This window comes from Emys orbicularis, chromosome 6, assembly GCF_028017835.1.
Source record: "Emys orbicularis isolate rEmyOrb1 chromosome 6, rEmyOrb1.hap1, whole genome shotgun sequence".
Lineage (NCBI taxonomy): Eukaryota > Metazoa > Chordata > Testudines > Emydidae > Emys > Emys orbicularis.
The window spans coordinates 13,494,742-13,510,138 of record NC_088688.1 but is presented as its reverse complement, the minus strand read 5'-3'; the positions used below and the strand labels follow the sequence as shown (position 1 = coordinate 13,510,138).

Below are 15,397 nucleotides of genomic sequence, written 5' to 3'. Positions count from 1 at the left end.
GTGTCTTTTTTTCATGTTCAGATTCCAGTCGTATAGCTTCCAAAATGGTGAAGTCAAAAACATTGCTCTAATGAGCACAAACTCGAGTTTGTGTGTTGGTAAATCAGCAAGAGGAGAAGTCTCACTGTGATGGATTAGGTTTCATTAGTGTGATCACCTGGCTGATGTGCTTCAAAAACACAAGATAGGGAGAGTAAGCATCTAAAGTCGTGACCGCTCACCTCAACCTTACCTTGCCTCTAGACCTTTTACCTCGATCTAGCTGGTTGAGGTTGTCCCTAGTGTTACTCTGTCTAACCTAGGAAAAAGATTAAGGTGAGCTACAATGTGTAAGCTCTGACCTCTGTTGCCTTTTTTATCTAGACATCCCCTAAATGCCCATGATGCATTCTTCAACAGTGCTGCTAATAGCAATCAGAAGGTGGGAAATGGTGGTATTTTCTATCCTCGCTCTTTACAAGAATGCTGTTTGTGAGGATTTTTGGGATTCCTTCTACCTACACTAGTACACGGAGCCTTGGAAAATGGTTTCAGCCAACACCCACCCCTTTCCCTGACCTGTCCATGTCCTCCCTGCTACACTTGTGGCTTTTTTTCCTGTTCCAGCCCCCACCTGGATGATGGCATTGCGATAGATCACCTCCTCTGTGTTTCACTGCGCTCTCTGGTTCTTTTATTGCTCCCTCCCTCCCAACATGCCTCCCTTAAGAAAACCCAGCGTCTTTCTGTAGAATACTCAGAAAAGCCTTCGGGTCACCTTTAGTTCATTTTAACCTTAAGGAGAGAATTAAAGTTCTAGAATTTCACAATGAGAATTGTGGATCCCTTATGGGCTCTGTAGAGAAATCTCCTGAATCAAATCTCCCATCCATTTTCTCAGAGGGTGGGGGGACAGACAGCCTGCTGGTGAGGGAACACCTTTGCCTAGATCCGGTTGGAGGCCAGGGCTGGCTGGCAAGGGAGGGAGTAGGAGGTGAGTTCTACAGTAGCCCATTCCATTCTCTGTTCTTTTGTCTTTCTTTCTGTCAATATGGAGAAGGCAAGGCCAGCATTTTAAATACAAGACTAAAGTGTCTAGCATTGGTAGGCTTCTGTTTTTGAAAGTTCTGCCCTAAATGCTTAAGCACTGAAGGTGTATAAGATGGAAGAAATTAAGTCACTGCTCCTTGAAGCTTGTCGTTTGAACTGCTTCTCCATTCCTAATGTTTCCAGACTGCTTCAACACAATAGGGATGATGTTAGAAGTGTTTCCTTGCTGGCTGCCTTTGGATGGAGGAGAGGCCTGCTGTTTGGTTGTGGACTTGGTCACGTTGTGACCTTACTTCTCTACAGCATGCTTAATATTGACACACTTTATGTCCAGTTGATTAAAAGTTACGGTCACACAGTGAATCTTGTGCTATGCTAGACTTGCATACACTTGCAATATCTCCAATTAGCTACCTCCTCATCTATGCAACCATGTTAAAATCACCCCAGTATATCCAGTGAATACACCATCATCACTCTACCTACATGTAGGGGAAAAACCCCACTTGTAACTAGACAACTTTATTTTTCCTGGCTCCTGATAATTTGAGACAGGTATTACCATGTGTCCTTCACTAAGTACTCTATAGCTAACACTAAGCAATTAATGGTGATAAAATGTTTCTTAAAGCTGTACAACTATTGATAACAGAGGAGACAACATTAATCTCTTATTTTTCTAGGTTTGGATTTTCTTTCATTAATCCCAGTTGATCCACAGGTATGTTTCCTGGCTACATTGATGTCTGTGTTTTGGTTTTTTTTTTTAATTTAAGTGTTTTTTGTTTTTTTTCATGGTTACACACTTCAGAAAAATTAATTGCAAACTAATCGGACCACCCGACTGGTCCAGACTGTCAGGAATCCTGTCTCAAACAGTAGCTAGTACCAAACATTGAGAGAGGAAGGCACAAACCATCCCATGATAGACCAGTATAGAATAACTTTTCAATAAGGGAAGTCTCTCTCTCTCTCTCTCTCCTCCCCCCCCCCCCCCCCCCCAATCCCCAGGTAGGTAGGTAGCTAGCGTCCTTTTCCCAGAAACATGAGTTTCCATCCCTTTGTAACGTAACTGACTCTACGTAGTGGAGTATCAGGCCTATTATAATCCATTCCCCTGTGTAGGCAGGAGGCTATATCAGATATTAAATGGATACTACACTTGATCTTGATCTTAATCAAATAGACAAGATGAGATTAGGATTTGAGAGAGATTGTGATCCTCTTCTGAGCTTTCAGGACAGCTGTCCTCTGCCCAGCTCTTGGAGAAAGAGGAAGTACTTACTGTAGCTGTGTCAGATGGGCAGGGGCATGCACAAGAATTTAAATTTGAACACTTTTGGAGGGACACTAAACACACACAAATGTGTGGACCCTCCCTTCCCCCCATTTCTCAAGATGCCTCTGGTGGGGCAGCCCAGCAGTGAGGAAGCAGCATCTCCCCTTGCAGCAGAACTCCTCCATGTCCCTGCAGCATGGGCAAGGAGGAAGCAGCAGGGCACCTGGTTGCAGGCTCCTCCCCCCACTCCTGTAGCTGCAGCCTGCTGCTTCCTCTGTGCTCCTGGATTCCCAGCGCTGCTGCCTGCTTTGCAGACACAGCTGAGGTGAGTCAGGGCCTGGAGGCAGAGGCAACAGGGGACTCCAAAAGCAGGGAAGGAGAAGCAGCAGGCTGCAGCTGTAGAGGTGGGGGCAGGAGGAGCTCAGCCAGCAGCCCTGCCATTTTCTCCTGGCCCAAGGCTGCAGAAACACAGATTGGGGGGGAGGGGAGGGGAGCTCTTGCCCCCCTTTCTGCACGCCCCTGCAGATGGGCCATATAGCAGGGGACTCTGAGTTGGGGATCCGAAGGCTGCCAAGCTGGGATTGATAGAGGCTGTACACAAAGGATATAGATTGAATATATTGCTGTAAAGCAACTCCTCCAGCCAATTCAGACATTACAGTTTGATTCCAAACTATTGCTGTGACCTGAGGTCCCAGGGTGGGATAGTTTTGAAGACACCACAAAAGTAAGAAATGAATCAATTTAAAAACTAGTACAGTACATTTTTAGGGTGCATCAAGTAGGTAAAGACTGAAGATGTTCCGATCCCTTTTGGGTATGGACTCATTAAAACCTACTAGAGATTTAGTGCCTTAAACGCTCCTTGCTGTATTCAACCATAATAATGCTAGTTTAAAAGGAGGTTCTGCCAATTCAGGAAACCTATTTTGAATTTGCATGAGTTTAGTTTACCAAAAAAAAAATCAGACTATTACAGCCCATTTGTCATTGGTAAAACGTTCTTAGAAAGAGTCAAGTATCTCTTGCTGTTAAGTGGCTGCACTTCAGTGGTGTGGATGAAGTGATTCTTGTAGACATTGAATTTGCAAAGCACATTTGTGTCATTGAGGACTAAAGGTGCTATGTAAATATAAGGTGATTACACAAATGACAGGAGACCCTCTTATACTTGCACATCTGCAAATTATGAGGTAAATTTTCCACTAATGAGATGTCGTAGCAACACAAGACCTTGCTACCGCTCTGTACTAAGATTTCATTGTATGCCAGTAAATGTTCTGTAGCATATGTATTAGAAGTAATGAAGTGTTATTAAAACTAACCTAGCCTTCTCAAATAAATGAGCAGAATATAGTTTGATGCATTCTTTGCTTGCTGTGTTCTTGCTTGCTGGTTTGTAAAAGTCTGGTTCTTATTGTGCATGTATTAGCAAGTTTCTGTTGTAGTTAACTTACTTGTTGTAGGGAAGATGCATCCTCAGAGCTTACTTTTCCCTTGTGCAGTTAAGTCTCTTCCTTATCGGCATCATTGTTTGTTTCAAGCAGTACTGTCCTCCCATGTTTTTGGATAGTCTCACTTCAACCTTAACGAGCAGCACCCCTGGCAATATCATCACATCTACCAGCCACCAGGAGAGCAGTACTCACGTTAGTTCTTCAAGCAGGAGCGAGACAGGAGTCATAACCAGCAGTGGGAGCAGCATTCCTGACATCATCTCATTGGACTGAAACACTGGCAGCAAAAAAACTCTAGGAGTAATTGCACAAAGCTGCTCGTCATGCCTGGAGAAGGAACTGCAGTGTCTTGGAAGCTATTTTGATATTTATTAAGAAGACTGATTGATTCTGTTGCCTTCTGAAAGTCGAGTATAACTACATCTACAGTAGGAACTGAAATGATTAGAACTTCTTTTTTTTTTTTTCTTGGTCACAAAATATTTGGAGTAAAAAAAGACAGTCAGAACAAATGTACCCTTTGGCTTGTTCTGGGGAAACTGACTTTGTTTTGTTGTTGGATGGATTCCTACACAGCAATAATGTAAAAAACAACAACTTTTTTTAAATAAAAAAGGCACTTAACCACTCTAGAATGAAAACAGCATATGTTTATCCTGGATACAAGAAAAAGGTGCAGAAGTCTGCAGTGCTGAATTCTTTCACTGCAGCCTGTAATAAACTTCATTTAGAATAATGAAGGTTTGTGAAATAGCCATGATTTGTGCTATAGTTGTTTGTTCCTTACATCCTTCTTTCCCCTTCCTCCCCTTCCATGGCAAAAAAAATCCTGTAAATAGATTTTTCCTGATTGTGTTGTTCACTTATGAATGCAAATTCCTAAAGTGTTCTTCCTTGTGTATTTTGGAGAAAAACTATGCAAACCCTTCATCATACCGATGTTAATGTGTGCTTTCAATTCATAGTGTAAACACAACAAACAAACTGCTATGCAGAACCTGGCTGTAGTCCTTTAACTTCTGGCCAGGCCTCTTGTATAAGGTGGAAAGTAAAAAAAAAAAAAAAAAAAAAAAAAAAAACCCTGTTCAGACTATGAAATCCTTGTTCTTCCTTCATGTAATTGCCATCCCATACTAGTTCATAAAACTAAACTGTCTGTCCTTCAGTGCAGCTGTTGGAATCACGAAGTAGTTTCTTATCTGTCTAGTCTGTCCTTTGTCCAGTGCAGGATTGTTCTTTGTGCATATTTGCCAAAGCTTTGTCTAGTTGAGCTTTAAATGATTCAAACAGCTTCAGCCGCCTTTTTGGCTATTGCACAGTGTGACACAACATTTGGGAAACTTTCTTCACTCTTTCAGCCCATTACTCCTTGTTATAACTTCATGGTAGACTAGAGGGTTTCTTTGTTGTGATAACCATCAAACCGGTGTAGACACTGTCCCTGCCTGGTCAAAATATACATATAGGGCCAAATCATGCAAGGTTTCTTAACAGTACTATTGTGTATAGTGTCTAGAAGGGTTTGCTGATCAGGACTATAATTAATCTTTCCTCCTAATCCCTCCCTTTAATATTTTTTTGAATCTTTGCTTTCCTCTTACCTGATATTTTCTTTGGTGGTACCCAGAATTGTACATGATATTCTATGGATGATCTCAGTCCTGGATGTTGGAAGGGGTTACAGACCAGGAAAGTGATAAGGAAATGCATTGCTTTAGAGCTGGAATCTTGGTATTGTCTATGTCTTGACATTGCACCTTTTCCAAGTATAGTGTTTGTTGACTATATTTAAAATTCTTCCTGTAACAACTCACTTTCATTCGTTCCTGTCTCTTCCCTAATATCTTTTAGGTACTAGATGGGGAAGTGTTGCATTTGGTTCAGTGTGGTTTACGCCTCCGAAAGCCATACTTACGGCACTTGTTACTATAGTATTTGAACTAAGTGTAAATACAGGAGATGTTAAAACAGGGCTTATTGCACATCCCTTTGCCATCCTCCACTCCCACCCCAAATAATCGGCATCTGGTACTCGTAGCTTTTTTGTATGCTGTTTCAGCTAGTCTTCAGTTCATGTCAATCTTAATAGTGCACCCCCTCACTCTTTTCCCTTTTGTCCACTAACTTTGTACCTATTAAATGAGCAAGTTTTTTTCTGGCATGATTTGTTAATAAAGCCAAGCTGCTTATTGTTTCTAATTTTCTTTAGGTGATTAGTGTTTTTCCCCTATACTAATTGCATAGTTGAAGTAAAAATAGCATAGTCATGCTAATTTTGGGACACTAAAGATAAACAATATTTTTAAAAGTTCTCTTGTACTAAGAACACATGGTACTTTGCAGATGCACTAAGTCACTGGCATGGATCAGCATTTGTCACACTCTGTCAGTACCTGGGCCGGGGAAGCTAATGATCCAACCAGCGGACCAAATTCAGTGGTGAATCCTGGTCATGTGCCGCCTGAGGCATGTTGTGCATACACTAAGATGACTGGAGTAGAAGTCAGTGACCAACACTGGCATTCTGATACAGTGGATCATAAACTAACATGCGAAGCACTGAATTGCAATATGCAGTTCTATAATTTCCCAGTCTGTTGTATCTGCTCAATTAGAGGGAAAGGTTATTTCTTTTCTCAGAGCAGCAGACAACTGAGGAAACATACTTAGAGTTGCCCATGATCAGCAGATTTGTTCCGTGCTCCCTTCCATTTGAGCAGGGTGGAAGGGTATGTCTGTACTGCATAGTGTACCTGTGCCTCCTACGCTTGCTTGGAACATCCATACTGCAGCCGTGAAATGAAGTGACAAGCTGTCCCTTCACCATTTGAGAACTATATGCGGAAGGTTTTGCCAGTGATGCATGCAATTCTACAGCAACTAGTATAGTCTGTTTTTTCACTCATTCTCAGACGGATGTCTAGTGTATTGGCTTCCATTGCCAGAAGCCAAAGTCATGTGGTATAACTGCCTTAGTCCCTGTCCAAAAAGTGATGTCTGGTTTGACCTGTATAGTTGAGTGAAGATTCTTTCCTGTAAGTAAAACTGGATCTAGGGAGAGCCAAAAGCCCACAACAACCCTTTGACCTGGACTGGATTTGAAGAACTGGCTGTGCAGTAATGAGAAATAGCTATGCGTTGGTGAAGTCCACAGGACAGATTCTGTGCCATATCTCCAGGAGTCCCAGCACCAACCATACCCAAGAGGCAAAAGGTGGCTTTAAGCCACACTTTTCCCCTCTGCCCAATTCTTGGTTGGCAGGAAGCCTGCTGTAGGCAGAGTGTAAATTAGAGCTGCCCCCGGGATACACTAGTATACAAGGGGCTCTAAAGGGCTGCTCTGCAACCAGGGACAAGAAAAAATGATTCACCTGACAAACCCACTCCAACGGTGGGCTGCATGGGTGCTTGATGGCCTAATGTATCCTGACAGACGGCCCCCTACAGAGGCTGCAGTAGAGGGGGATAATCCCTCTCTCAGCTTTTCTTATGCTTTGATCAGTGCTCAGTTTCTCAACAGTACATTCTTTGTGAGAGACATAGCAATGGAATTTACAACAGAATTGAAGTATTTCCTTGGCACCACTGGTTGGTATGTAGCAAACGCTTCATTAGTATAAATCAGGTGCACTGGGGAGAGGAGCTGTTCAGCCGTATAACAATGATCATTACGTTAAGTAATTAGGGGGCAAATGCAGTCTCCACTTTCAAACACAGCTCTTCTTGGGGAAGCTTACAAGCACTGAGAGGAAGTCAAGCTTGAGCTGTGTGTGTGGTTTAGCTTGACAAACGTAATTCAATTTTGACCATCGCTGTTTTCCTCGTCAGTTGCAAACTGGCAATTGTAGAATGAGAGAGGAGTTATGGCAGTTGTTTTTCAAAGTTGGGCTTATTTTGTTTTAAAAACTGGCAAAACTTTTTGATGGACGCCTATGCAAGGTTTACATTCAATTAATAGGAAAGCATAGTTCTAAATATCAAGTGCAACAGTACAGTGAGAGCCATGAATGCAATTGAAAGACTTCCATGGACAAATTATAGCTGGCTACAGTTCTAATACTATACAGCTGTACATACAGCAGCTACTAGCTAAGACGTTTGTGGAGGGTTCCTAACAGACTGCTTTGACATGTCAGCCATACCAACCCTTCTGGTAGAAAGTTTATATTGAATATTTTGAGTACTCTAGGGAACAGAGTTCACAGTGTTGGAGAACATGCTGAATTGGGCAGCATAGGGTACCCTTATTTCACCCATGCAATAGGGGGAGAAGGGGGAACATTTAAGGCTTTGTACTTCAGCATGTTCTTTGCTTCATACCAAGATTGATGTATATTGAGTTTTTTAGTGTAATAAAATGTATGGAGAAAAGTAAGAGTGCTTCTATTTAGCTTCCACTGTAAAAGAACTTTTTTTTTTTTTTTTTCCTTCTTTGAGTGTAACTGAACGGAACATAGCCAGATACTGTTCAGCTGCTAGAGGAAAGTAGTTTCTACCACTGTTTATTTAAAAAAAAAAAAAAAAAAAAAAAAAAAAATCAATCCCTATACTATTACCTACTCTGGGTAGAGAAAATAGTGGTAGAGAAAAGCCAAATGAGCCTCACCCCCACAAACTGATGATGGCTATTAGTTGGAGGAGCTCTGGACAAGGTGTTTCCCTAACACCTTTTTAGTTGCATTATTTAACTCTTTCAGAAACTGGAACAGGCTAGTAAGAAATTGTGGGTTGTTTTTTCTAATTGTCTACTTGAGTTTCCCTAATACCAAAACAGATAATCTAGGTTCATTCACAACTTTAATCTTGTGTTAAAAGGCTTGGTTTCTAAGATCACTTTCACTATATCTTCAAGAACATGTATGTTTTCAAAGGGGTATGTGAAATAGATTATTAGCTTTAAGGGGACTAAGAAGAAAAAACTAAATTTAGGTAAGAATTCTTGCATAATTCTATAGTAAAACGGCTGCCTCCACTGTTTTCTACATCAGGACAGTTGTGAAACAGACTACGTGTTAATGGAGAGAATCTCTTTTAAAAAAACTTCAGGCCGTTAGTTCCCACTTACCTACACTTTTCACAAAGGTAACTACAGAGTGGCCTGCTTACAAAAATAACCCCTCTAGTTAGTCAATGTAACTTTTTTTTTTAAATAATTTTATTTTTTTGGCAATGAACATGATTTAACTGCAATATGCTGGATTGTTTGTATTCAATGTGATGTTCTCAAAGCTTCCTACTTCCTTCCTGGTTTTGAGGAAATGTAACATATGATAAGCAGAGAAGGTGGTTACAACTTATCTAAGAAGTCGTCCAGAGGTGGAATACCCTCCTTCAAGCCTTTGCGCTTGCGTATTTCAGCCACAATTTGCCCAAGACGAGAAGTTGCATCATAAGGATCTCCAGCCAAAAGTTGCCAATGATCAAAGATACATTGCGGAAAAGCTTGACCACCAGTGTTGGACCTCAAGTCAGCAGTGAAACCTGGTGGGGGGGGAGGAAGCAAAGTCAGCCAGTCATACCTGCTGTGTCTAGGCAGAGTTGGAAGCCCTACTGTGGATTGAATAGTTTTTGCTAGAATGGCACAGTTGAGTGAGATTCTTGAAGTGTGCGTTTTGCTCTAGAGCAGAGCACCCACCGAGAAAACCGTGTGAACTCCAGTTACTGTACAAGAGAGAACCTCTCCTTTCTAGCTCTGTAAACACCGAGATGCTAAGCTCAATTTGGGCAAGAGCATGATAAAAAAAAAAAAAAAAAAAAAAAAGCACTAAATAATTAAAATAGCCAGTGTTGTATTGTAATCCCCCTATTGTCCACTGTTTAATTCTTAGAACATCAGTGATAATCACACAAGGCACCTGGTTACTTCACACAGGAGCCAGGCACCTCTAATCCTTCCTTCACACCTACCGCTCCTGCTACCAATGCAAGCTGTTGCTCTGTGCTGGTTTCTTAGTGGAAAGCAACAGCATTGAAACCAGAAAAAAGGTTGGGGGATAGGATGGAGCAGTCCTATCTTGACTCTTCCTTTCCAACAGCCAGAAAGTATTGTATGGTTCAGTACTGTATGCATGTGCTTTCCCAACTGCAACCTCTAGGAAACTGACCAGCCCGAGGCCAGGCTGATGCCTGAAGTTTACCATTTTGTTTTTTTCCAGGTTTCTAACTGAACACATTAACCTCTTATTTACTTTTCACCTAATTGTAATTACAACTGAACTGCTAGTAACAGTATTGCAATGGCTAACTCCTAGGCACTCCGCTTCCTGGGGGAATCTCAGACTCTACTTAGGCACCTGTATTCATTGTACAATGCACAGGGGAGACGTAAGCACTGCAGAAGCCAGCAAGCTGAATGGGGAGCTGCCTAAATTAGCCATGAGTGAAATGCCAAGAAGAGCGGGTGGATGGGGGAGAAGAGACCCACTCCATTACAACCAGGGTACTCACCTGGGCTGAGGGGCGAGTCAGGTTCAGTCCCTGCTGGGGACTTGAACTTTACTCCCTCATGACAGATGAGAGTACCCTGATCCCTGGGTTATTGTGCATTCTGGACCCACACCCCTGTCTCATGGATGGGGCCCAAACCCACAGCTGTGCTCTGAGAGTGCCTATAGTATCAGGCCCTATGGGGAGATAGGTGGAAGACAACTAGCATGAGAAACTGCAGGGTTTCAGCAAAAGCTGTGGTCCCAGTGGCAGGAGTGCTGCTGGCTTTTGTGCATGCCCATCAGCAGAAACGTAGGTGGCAGCTGAATGGCAGACACACCTAATTGATGGACTTAAGTACCTTTGTGGATCTTGCCCTTTTTCCCTAGATGAGCAATTCATATGCATCAGAACTACTTTGGATGTAAGTATATTTATTAAAAAAGGATGACTGACTTTTTCACCTTTCCCTCTTCACAAAACAACTCCTGCCTCCTTGCCTCCCCCCCGCTGCAGCAATTCAGCTATGTGACTAGCTCCTTACTAACTGCGATATCAGTACTCCTGGGAATGCAACTTAGTATGAGCTATAGGGAAAATATCAGTTTTTTGAACATCTTCAGTTCATCAGCTGAGAATGACAAGCCGTACCTATACCAAGGAAATCTAGGTGCAACTGTTTCGGAATTTGGGTTTCAACAAGATGCTCTGGTTTAAATTATGACTCAAGGTACAGAATAATCTGCAACCTACACAATGTATCCTATCATTAGAAAAAGTTCAAACTTCTGATTGCAAATAGCACCTTCCAAACAGGAAACAAAGAAACCCGTGTAATGTCTGTCTGAATCTCCAGAGAAACAAATAATAGGTCTGATGGGTGAATTGCCTTATTCTTACAATGTTAACTCTGAAACCTAAAGATGATCCTTTAAATACTCATTTCATACTGATAATTTCAGCAGAACTATCCAGTTAATATGCTTCTCACAACAGCTAGCTGTCTCAGACTATGTCAAAAGCCCATCTATTATCTTGTCCCCCTACACTACAGCTGGCAAAGCCTCCAGCTTCACTACTGAACACATCCCCACTGCAAAAGGGCAGTTTCAGTTAAAAAAAAAAAAAAAAAAAAAACCACCCTGAAAACTGACAAGTTATGGGCAGTGACGGAAAGGGATATAATAAGTTAATCAGTAAGGCTATGTAGATTGTATTATTCGTTTAATACATCAGGCTACCTCCTCAGCTGTGGTACGCTGGTGTAGCTCTGTGTTACACAGAAGTTTGCTACAGCATAAGAGGGGCCTTAGGTCCTGCTTTTAATAAATATCTTTAGTGACAGAAGTAGCGTCCTGGTCACTCTGGAATGTCCTCAGCTGGGAAGAGTAAGTTGCATGTGTCCGCACAGGGTGCCAAGAAGTTACTAAAGCCTAGCAGAGAAGGTGGTTGAAGATGCAAAAAACAGCAGGAAGGAAGTCAGATGTAAGAATTCCCATTTCATTAACTCCCAGCCACTTTGGTGGAAGTCCTCCCCCACCTCCAGACATACTTAAGGAAGGTACAAGGAGTTGGCTAAAGACAATTTGGCCTCCTTACCAAAAGACTCATTTACAGGTAGATAAGCCTTGACCACAAACATCGGGGTTCCTGCCACTTGGAATTCGTCAAAGACATGACCCCGTTTCCTGTTCAGCACACCATAGATACCACCAACCACTTGTTCGGGGCACTATGAAGAAAAATGTTACTAAGTTACATACAGATAGCAGTGGCTTGGTCATTGAACATAGCAGCACTAAACTTCGCACCAGACAATCCCTTTGGATTCTTCTCCCACCCTGGAACCACCTCTCTGTGTGCCTGCTTCCCTCCTCCAAATCTCTCCAAGGCGCTTCTTCACCAGTCTCAGGTTGTACAATTCCCAGCACGTCATTTGTGTCTACAATAGACTGGACTGCAGCATATGTTTGTGCCACACTGTCCACAGATGGTAGTGTTCAGTAAAGAACTGCTGCTCACTTTTTGCCCCAGAATAATAATTCTCTACATCTTTTAGTGAAAGGGCAGATCAGTGATAGGCAGGACTCCCATCATTTGTCTAAAACTAAGTGCACACGAAGGTAAACATGTAAATGGAATTATGTAAAAGAGAGCTTGACCCACACTGATAACGCTATGTTAAAACAGTCAAGGTACTACTACAGGTGCTAAAAAGAACGGCTTTGCAGCAGTAGCCACAGCAAGCAGATCCAATTCTTCACTGCGATGCCCTCACTTGGCCGGGGGGACTGCGGGAAAGTGAAGTGATTCAAGCAACTCTACTGGTCGTGTTTTCTGGCAGGGGATTTTTACCGGTACACATTTCTAAATTATGGCAGGCATTGAACTTGAGGTTATGTTTTTTTTTTTTTTTTTTTTAAGGCAAACCAGTATGTGTTTTGCTGTAGAAAGTAATACATACTTTTAGTACAAATAGAAATTTCCTGAGGTCTTGTATTTACCAAACAAAGTAATTTGAACCCTTCCTCCTCTTCCCCCCCAAATAAAAGCGAAGTCAGCGTAAGGCTTGGTCTACACTACAGCGTTAGGTTGACATAAGGCAGCTTACGTCAACCTAACTATGTCCGTGTCTGCGCTACAGCCTTGCTCCCACCGATGTATATGCCCTACTATACTGACATAACGCCACCTCCACGAGAGGCTTAGTGCTTAGGGTCGATGTAGACACTGTGTTCCTTACATCAGAGTTGTGAAATTGATAAGAAAGCCAGCTCCCAGCTGGGCTGCTGCCTGGTCTCAGCTCCCAGCTGGGCTGCTGCCTGGTCTCAGCTCCCAGCTTGGGCTGCCACCCAGGCTCTCAGTCTCCCAACGCTGCCCCTCTTCAGTTGGTGGAAGTGCTCCTGGTGCCTGTGGTGGCTATACAGGTTGACTTAAGATCACAGTGTAGACATGCCCTTACAGAGTAGGTCAAAACTCTAGACAAAACTGCTGTTTAAGTATACAGAGACATATTTAGAACTAGAGCTGCGTATACTGCCCTCTTTTCTGCTCTGGTTTAGGTCCTCAGGACACTTGCATGGACACCCTCTTTTTTCAAGGGTTCAGTTATCCCTGTTTTCTCTTGAATGTCCTTAGTAATAAAGGACAGAAGAGAAAGGCAGAACAAGTTCTTAGTTTCCCTGAGTGGCACTGGCAGTTCATGAAGAACAGTGTGATTTAACACAATGCACATAGCTGTCACTGCTCAAACTTGACCCTGTTTCAGACACACAAAACTCAAACTCTACCATCTTCAGAACACAGGACCAATTTCTAAAAAAAAAAAAACACAGCAAGTGCAACATTCTTAACCCAGAAACAATACTTGTACAATGACATTCCTTTCATGTCTCCACTACATCACCCTCTTACATACCTGGATCTCCAGGAGATAGATGGGCTCCATAAGTCTGGGCTGTGCTGTCAGAGCAGAGGCACAAAGGACACTTCTGGCAGTGGGAAGTATTTGCGCACCACCACGGTGGATCGCATCAGCATGCAGAGTAACATCATGGATATCAAAACGAACGCCCCTCATGTTCTCCCCACACAACACACCCTGCAAGAGAGTCAATGGCCTTTTACAGAATTGAAAGGAAAATGGTGGATTTGATACTGTAACTTTTTACTACTTTGAACGTTTTTACAGATATGGGAGTTCACTTGGAAATATATTTGACAATGTGCTTACACTGACACCTTGACCTTCAACTTAGAGTCATAAACACTCCTTTTGGTACTGAGCAGATACCCTGAAGGAACAGAAGAACTATTCATTGCAACGTGGAAATGCAAGTTTTAAGAACACAGACGTTTTCACAACAAAGCTGCACTTGGAATCAAAGTTCAACCACTCGTAGACTGCAAACTATTTAATATTTGGGTGGAGGAATTCCATGCATTTACAGTCACTAGAAATCTTCCATCTAAATAGAGTTTCAATTTTTTTTCTGTTCTTTGCTGAAACTGTTCATAGTTTTGTGTAATTTCCTAACAGTTCTAATAAACAAGTTGTCTTTTCCTAAAGGTTACATATATATTCTATCAGTAGATAAAAAGGTGTTTGGATAATGTGAGCGATATTTAATATTTAATAATATCCTGCATGTAAACTATTGTTCATACTTACTTCCTTTGTTGCCCACTGGAAGCCAGCAACAACACTGTCTTTGATTTCATTTAGGTACTGGACACCCTTGGTGATGTCAACCAAGATATTTGGACCAGTTCCATCAGGTCCAAAGCACCAGATCTTACGAACTTCAGACACATCCCACTCATATTTCTCTGCCAGGTAATGGGCACGCTGCTTCATTTCTTGACGGGAACTGACTTCTCCTTTGTCTATGTCCTCTGCCAAGCCATCAGGGAAGGGCCGAGCTTTCATATACAGCCTGTTGTGTTTATTGGCAGATTTGGACAAGCACATCTGGCTCGACTCTTCACTGACTGTTTCACGATAAGATACAACTGGGTCTGATTTCTGTGAGGTAGCAAATAAATTCCAATAAAATTGTAATAGTGAACATCCAACATTTTACACTAAAATTACAAAAGGAACCAACTATGTCCCGTCATTCCCACATTTGTATTGTTTACCCTTTTTATAACAAAGTTCTAAATCATTTCTTTGCCTTAGGCAGCAGGTTTTATTTTGTACTCCTGGGGGAATTCTATGCCACTGCACATACACAGTAATCATGTCCGGTGCAGATTCCCCCCCCCCCCCAGAAAATACATTCTGCCCAAGAAGTGCTGCAGTTCTGCCTTTCGACCACCAGAGGCTGCTGTGGTGCCAGAACACCTGACTGACCGGCAGAAACAGCGTTCATCACAGCAGCCTGCCTGTGGAACCAGGTTCAGAGGCAGAGAGGGGCACATGGGGCTGTTGGAGGGGGTGTCACAGACTGAGGCTCAGAAGGGCTAGTGGGGGGGGGGGGGAGACAGACTGGGGCATGGGCTCAGGAGCAAGTGGGGTGACAGCATTGAGCCAGGGGCTGAATGGGAGGGTGACTCCAGGGCCACATGGCGATAGGGGCAGATGTGTCTGACTGAATGGGAGAGGCTCGAGGTCTGCTGGAGTCTGCATGGGGGAGGCCTCCCTACTCTCTAACAATCCCCTTCTCCCCAAAAAGAAACTTCCATACTTTTCCCACCCACACCC

General features: G+C 42.7%; 2 protein-coding genes across 2 annotated transcripts in view; one reads left to right on the top strand and one right to left on the bottom strand.

Moving 5' to 3' along the window:
• The window catches only part of PIAS2 (protein inhibitor of activated STAT 2), a 49,605-nt gene extending 43,698 nt beyond the window's left edge, over nt 1-5,907 (top strand). The window contains exons 13-14 of the mRNA XM_065406936.1: nt 1,713-1,750; nt 3,856-5,907. Coding sequence (XP_065263008.1) covers nt 1,713-1,750; nt 3,856-4,038 — 221 coding nt within the window. The 3' untranslated portion in view covers nt 4,039-5,907. The remainder of the gene's footprint in view (nt 1-1,712; nt 1,751-3,855) is intronic.
• A 2,465-nt stretch (nt 5,908-8,372) lies between these two features.
• Nucleotides 8,373-15,397, bottom strand: part of LOC135880592 (elongation factor 2-like) — a 37,925-nt gene continuing 30,900 nt past the window's right edge. The window contains exons 12-15 of the mRNA XM_065406935.1: nt 14,363-14,716; nt 13,610-13,792; nt 11,791-11,923; nt 8,373-9,246 (exon numbers count right to left, since the gene is read on the bottom strand). Coding sequence (XP_065263007.1) covers nt 9,053-9,246; nt 11,791-11,923; nt 13,610-13,792; nt 14,363-14,716 — 864 coding nt within the window. The 3' untranslated portion in view covers nt 8,373-9,052. The remainder of the gene's footprint in view (nt 9,247-11,790; nt 11,924-13,609; nt 13,793-14,362; nt 14,717-15,397) is intronic.